This window comes from Natator depressus, chromosome 2 (genome assembly GCF_965152275.1).
Source record: "Natator depressus isolate rNatDep1 chromosome 2, rNatDep2.hap1, whole genome shotgun sequence".
NCBI classification, from domain to species: Eukaryota; Metazoa; Chordata; order Testudines; family Cheloniidae; genus Natator; species Natator depressus.
In genome coordinates, this window is record NC_134235.1 from 262,566,759 (window position 1) to 262,573,761 (window position 7,003).

General features: G+C 42.0%; 1 protein-coding gene across 1 annotated transcript; it reads left to right on the forward strand.

Moving 5' to 3' along the window:
• The first annotated feature begins 4,912 nt into the window (after positions 1 to 4,912).
• On the forward strand, positions 4,913 to 6,752 carry LOC141981949 (cytolytic toxin-alpha-like). Its single transcript, XM_074943565.1, is given in 2 exon segments — positions 4,913 to 4,931; positions 5,086 to 6,752. Coding segments are annotated over 2 exon segments (1,686 nt in total).
• The last annotated feature ends 251 nt before the right edge of the window (positions 6,753 to 7,003 follow it).

Here is a 7,003-nt window from a genome sequence, read left to right on the forward strand (position 1 = left end):
ATTCACTTTCTCCACACCAGTCCTGATATTATAGACCTCAGTCATTTCCCTCTTAGTAGTCTCTTTTCCAAGCTGAAAAGTTCCAGTTTTAGTAATCTCTCCTCATATGGAAGCTTTTTTCATAGTCCTAATCATTTTTTTTTGCCCTTTTCTGAACCTTTTCCAATTTCAATATATCTTTTTTGAGATGAGGTGACCACATGTGCATGCAGTATTCAAGCTGTGGGTGTATCATGAATTTATATAGAGGCAGTGTGATATTTTCTATCTTATTATCTATCCCTTTCTTAATGATTCCAGCATTCTCTTTGTTTTTTTTCACTGCTGCTGTATACTGAGTCGATGTTTTCAGAGCATAAGAACATAAGAACATAAGGCTTATCCACAATGACTCCAAGATCTCTTTCTTGAGTGGTAACAGCTAATTTAGACTCCTTTATTTTAGATGTATTGTTGGGATTATGTTTTCCAATGTCCATTACTTGCAGGGATTTCACTTTTGGTGCTGTACCTTTATCAACATTTAATTTCATCTGCCATTTTGTTGCCCAGTCACTCAGTTTTGAGAGATTCTTTTGTAGCTCTTTGCAGTAGACCTGGAACGTAAGTATCTTGACTAGTTTTGTATCATCTGCAAATTTTGCCATCTCCCTCTTTATCCCTTTCCCCAGATAATTTATGAACATGTTGAATAGGACTGGTATCAGTATAGACCCCGGGGGACACCACTATTTACCTCTCTCCATTCTGAAAACTGACCATTTATATCTACCCTTTGTTTCCTGTCTTTGAACCAGCTACCAATCCATGAGAGAACCTTCCCTCTTATCCCATGACATCTTACTTTGCTTAAGAGCCTTTGGTGAGGGACCTTGTCAAAGGTTTTCTGAAAATCTAAGTACACTATATGCACTGGATCCCCCTTGTCCACATGCTTGTTGACCTCCTCAAAGAAATCTAGTAGATTCGTAAGGCATGATTTCCCTTTACAAAAATCTTCCCCAAAAAATTATGTTCAGCTATGTGTCTGACAATATTGCTCTTTATTATAGTTTTAACCAGTTTCCCCAGTACTGAAGTCAGACTTATCAGCCTGTAGTTGCCAGGATCACCTCTGGAGCCCTTTTTAAATTGGGTATCACATTAGCTATCCTCCAGTTGTTTGGTACAGAAGCTGATTGAGAGGATAGGTTACAGACTACAGTTAGTAGTTCTGCAATTTCACATTTGAGTTCCTTCAGAACTCTTGGGTGAATGCCATCTGGTCCTGGAGACTTATTGCTGTTGAGTTTATCAATTTGTTCCAAAACCTCCACTAGTGACACCTCAATCTGGGACAGTTCCTGAGATTTGTCACCTAAAAAGAATGGCTCAGGTTTGGGAATCTCCCTCACATCCTCAGCTGCGAAGACTGAGGCAAAGAATTCATTTAGCTTCTCCGCAATGGCCTTATCGTCCTTGAGTGCTCCTTTAGCACCTCGATCATCTAGTGGCCCCAGAGATCGTTTAGCAGGCTTCCTGCTTCTGATGTGCTTACAATTGTTTTTGCTATTACTTATTGAGCCTTTGGGCTTGATGTTCTTCAAATTATTTTTTGGCTCTTCCTAATTATATTTTTACACTTCATATACCAGACTTGATGCTCTTTTTTCTTTTCCTCACTAGGATTTAACTTTCTCTTTTTAAAAGATGCCTTTTTGTCTCTCACTGCTTCTTTTACTTTGTTGTTTAGCCACAGTGGCAATGGTTTGGTTCTCTTTCTATGTTTTTTAATTTGGGGTATTCATTTACGTTGAACCTCTATTATGGTGTCTTTAAAAAGTTTCCATGCAACTTGCAGGGATTTCACTTTTGGTGCTGTACCTTTTAATTTCTGTTCAACTAACTTCCTCATTTTTGTGTAGTTCCCCTTTCTGAAATTAAATGCTACCATATTGGGCTGCTGTGGAGTTTTCCCCACCACAGGGATGTTAAATTTAAGTATGTAATGGTCACTATTTACCAAGCTGTCCAGCTATATTCACCTCTTGGACCAGATCCTGTGCTCCACTTAGGACTAAATCAAGAATTGCCTCTCCTCTGGTGGGTTCCAGGACCTGCTGCTCCAAGAAGCAGTCATTTAAGATGTCAGGAAACTTTATCTCTGCATCCCGTCCTGGGGTGACATGTACCCAGTCAGTATGGGGTAGTTGAAATCCCCCATTATTATTATTGAATGTTTTATTTCAATAGTCTCTCTAAACATTCTCTGAGCATTCACAGTCACTCTCACCATCCTGGTCAGGTGGTGGGTAACATGTTCCTATTGCTATATGCTTATTATAAGAGCATGGAATTACTATCCATAGAGATTCTGTGATATAGTTTGGTTCATTTACGATTTTGACTTCATTTGATTCTACTCTTCCTTTCATATATAGAAGACTAAATAATAATATGGGTGAACTCGAGTGCCTCATGTTAAATGAGGATATTGACATAATAGACATCACAGAAACTTGGTGGAATGGGAATAATTAATGGGACATGGTAATACAAGAGTACAAAATCTATCTCAAGGAGAGAACAGGTCGTGCTGGTGGGGGAGCATCTCAGCGGGGTTCCTACCTCGGGAAGAAGAACAGGAGGACTTGTGGCACCTTAGAGACGAACCAATTTATTTGAGCATGAGCTTTCGTGAGCGACAGCTCACTGCATCGGATGCTGTAGCTCATGAAAGCTCATGCTCAAATAAATTGGTTAGTCTCTAAGGTGCCACAAGTCCTTCTTTTCTTTTTGCGAATATAGACGAACACGGCTGTTACTCTGAAACCTACCTAGGGAAGCTAGCCCTTCCATCGTGCCACCATGGCTACGCTCTATTTTCAGCGCAGTAGCACTGTGCAAGCTCCCTCCTCAAACTGGGAATTCCTTCTTCAACCTGGGAATTGTATGCTCCTTCCCCCATCCCCACTCCAAGTGCGGAGAAGCCCAGCGTATCAGAGCTGTGACCTTTGTGACTTGAAGAAAATAATATTTCACATAACCTCAGATAAAATTTCCTCTTACTGAACTAAAAACCGTTTTTTAAAACTTCCGCAGATGGTTAGTCCGCTCTCCACCTTGCTCTCTAAACGGGTGGTGCAGCATACCTGGCATGACATAACTCTTGCTAATGCTGATATGATATTGCTACTTACTTGGACACCATGGTAATAGGTGCCTTAAATAATAATTACTATAATTAATTCCATGGCCATCAGTCAAGGATCAGGGCCCCATTATTGGTCATTGTCAATTTACACAGTAAAAAGGCAGCTCCTGCCACAAGGAGCTTCAAATCTGCATTGTGACAAGATGCCACAGACAGATGAGATGTGGAGCGGGAGGAGGGAGAGAATGAGGTAACAGTGAAGCTAGCACATAACCACACAGAGAGCAAGCAGGGCCCTCCTTAGGCATATGCAACATACTCAGCTGTGTAGGGCACCTGAAAATTTGGGGCACCCTGGGTCTTAGTGTCCACCCCCCCAGCTTTCCTATCCCTGTTCTGACCCTTCCGGCAGGCTCCCACAGCTGGCTGCTGCAGCCTGGTGAGTCTTCCTCGGGAGGGGATCTAGTAGTTAAAAGTGAAAAAGCCTCCAGCCTGCCAGACCTATTAGCACAACATGGAAACTGTTAAAGAGCCATTCAAGGGGGAATGAAGCCATTCAACAGGCATTTGCCAATCCCCAGGTATAGACTGTCAGTTTCTGAATTTACTGGCCAAAACAGTTGTGCATTGCTGTAAAATCTACTCAGAACATGTCAGTCTACAGGACCTTCTCTTAAAATTTTCTTTAAAAATATTTCATTAGTGAGTTGGTGAAGATTATAAAATCACATCCCTAAAAAATCCTTGCATAGATTTTTAGATGCACAAATATCTTTCGCCTTAAATGCTTGGATCTTCAGACATATAGTTTTTTAAATAAATTCTTCAAAAGACCACCCTTCTCTAAAATACACATTTTAATTACTATAATAAAAAAAAACTTGCTTCCAAAGTCTTCCTGTCCTTTCTGTCCAGCCCTCCCCTCACACACCCCCACCCCATTGAAGAGAGCCCTTAAAGGGACAACACCCCTTTCCTTCCAGATAGCTGGACAAAGAGTTTCCCTTTCTTTACTTCTGACTATTTGATGAACTAGTTTTAAGAGAACCCTCCAGCAAAATCAGTACCTAGTCAGATATAAAATCCTTTGTTATGCCTAAAATCTTTGGAAATATATCTTTTAAAGTTGGTGAAATTTCATAAACACGTCTATTGTTATGGAGATCACACAAAGTAAATTAGTGTTCCCTTTTTCTAAAAGCAGTGAACATTGTTATGAACACACTAAACCTCTGTGACTCATTAATTTAAAATAATGTCTTTGTTTCAGTGAATTAAATATGTAGTAATCTGGAATGATTACTTTATGAAGGCTTAAGAGTACATTTAAAATATAAAATCAGCTTAGAAATACTGATTAAGAAAATGTAAAACAGAGAAGAGCTGCATCATATATTCCATAATATTTAATGTTGTATTCAGCAGGAGAGGTGTCTCACCCTTACTACAAAATTTTTGCAAATAAACCTCTGACAAACTTCAGGGCATATCAAAAAAACTCTGACTGACATATTTTATTCCCAAGTTTAGTGCTTTTAATTAGGTACCGTCTGCATGTCCATTCTGTGTGAGGGAGAGGATATGGGGGTCTCTGCAGGGAACTGTGACTCTCTGCCACCACGAGGTGGGCTGGGTATCTCAGTATCCTTTGCTGTCTCGCCCCTCAGCCGGGGTGCAAGCTTGGGCTGCCGTCAGGCATAGGGGCACCAGTTTAATAATACTGCATAGGGCCCCATAAATCCTAAGGACAGTCTGAGAGCAAGGTACAGAGATGGACGAATGGAGATTCCAGTGGAAGGTCAGATGACAGGGCTCACTGATTTGAGCCCTCACTGCTGGTGTCCTTTTGCTCATGGTGAATCTTCAATATGGGACAACTTATTACATTACATTGGAACAATTTCTCATCCTCTCCAGTGATCACTGACTATGTGCTTGGGTGGAATTTTCAGGTATCATTTTATGGGGCGTTGAGGCTCTTAAGAAAGATGTGAAGACAATGCCACAGCACAAGACTGAATTCCAGATCGTTGCATCTGATTCCATTGAATCTAAGGCCTCTGCCCTCAGTCTGTCTGGATCCCTGAAGGCCAGTCTCCTGGGGGGGATGGTGGAAGTAGGTGGATCTGCAGCATTTTTAAATGATACAAAGAAATCAAAATATCATGCTCGAGTTACTCTCCACTACTCAGTGACAAACAGGTTTGAGCAGCTGACTATGAGCCATTTGGGGACCGAGAACATCTCTTATCCTGCTGTGTTTGACCAAGGCATGGCCACCCATGTGGTCACAGCTGTGCAGTTCGGGGCTCAGGTTTTCTTTGTGTTTGATCTGGAAGTTTCTTCATCAGAGAGTGTGCAAGAGATAGAGGAAAACATGAAACTGATGGTAGAAAAAATCCCAAAGTTTTCAGGAGGAGGAGAGGTGTCTGCAGAAAAGAAGAACAAGGAAGTAGAAAAAGCTGAAAATTTTAGTTGCAAATTTTATGGTGATTTTGCTCTGGAGAACAATCCGGTTACTTACCAAGATGCCATGGAAGTTTACTCCACTCTCCCTAAGCGGCTTGGAGTCACTGGTGAAAACGCTGTGCCGGTGAGAGTCTGGCTGTACCCACTGAGCAAGCTGGATTCCAGAGCTACTCAGCTAGTGGGTGAGATCAGCTCGGCGCTGGTTTATGATGCTCAAAGTGCCCTGGAGCACCTGACTGAGTGCGACGTCCGGTGCAACGACATGGTGAAGGACAGAACGGCTACAGTCTTCCCCGAGATCCAAAGGAAAATCCAGCAATTCAGAGAGCTGTGTAAACAGCCCAGACAGACCTTCCAAAAAGAGCTAGCAAGAACCTTGCCCATTGTCCGTGGAGGTGGAGCAGAGGAGGGGGCCCTGGTGGAGATTTTAACCAACAAGGAGCAATCGCCATTTGGTACCCAGCGACTCAATGAATTTCTGGATAAGAGACAGGAAGAAATGGATTTTGTCAATTCCTACCTGGCTGAATTAGAGGAGGTGAAAGTCATATTCTCCTGGAGTGAGCTACAATGCATAGTTCTCAGCTCCAGCCATGACTTTGTTGTGTCTCTGACACTCACTTCATTGCACAATGAGGAATCCTATTTATCAGAACTGAACCTATGGCTGAAGAAACAATTTATGAAGAAAACTCATAATCCAGCCATAGCCAGTTCTGCCTGTGAGACACCAAAATCCAAACAGTGGTTTGAAGATAAAGAGATAAGAAGAAAAACACGGCAAGCTGTAAAGTCCTTCTCTGACTTTTTTCATATCAATAAATGTAATGGGAAGACCCAGTTCATTGTGGCCTCTGTTTCAGACAGGGACAATCCAGGAGCTTCCATTTATCTGTATGAGGATAGAGAGCTGGTCAGCACCAATTTTCAGCCTCCACCAAAGCCTCTTCCTCTTGTGACAGACAGAATCAGATATGACTCTGTACAGCTCACGTTTAACCCATCAGCCTCTGGAACATCTGTGACCTCCAGCTACTGTGTCGAGTACAGAATGGTAGGGCAGGAGAACTGAACAGCTGTGACTGTAAATAACAAAAAAGAGACATTCACAGTAACAGGGCTACATCCAAACACTGAGTACCAGTTCTGATATGCTGCAGTGAGGAAACCAGGCCTCAGCGTTAGCAATGATGTGAGTGATCCTGTGAAGACTCTTCCTACCAGCCCTCCTTTGAAGCCTGTACCAGATACTGTAGGTCCATCAGCCATACATCTCACCTGGCAGAGTCCAAGTGTCATTGGAGATGGAGTCAGTATAAAGGAATATAAGGTGGAATATAAAGAGGAAGCTGGAGATGAAAGTCAAGAGGGAAAAAAACAAATGGCTGGAAAAAAGGACAG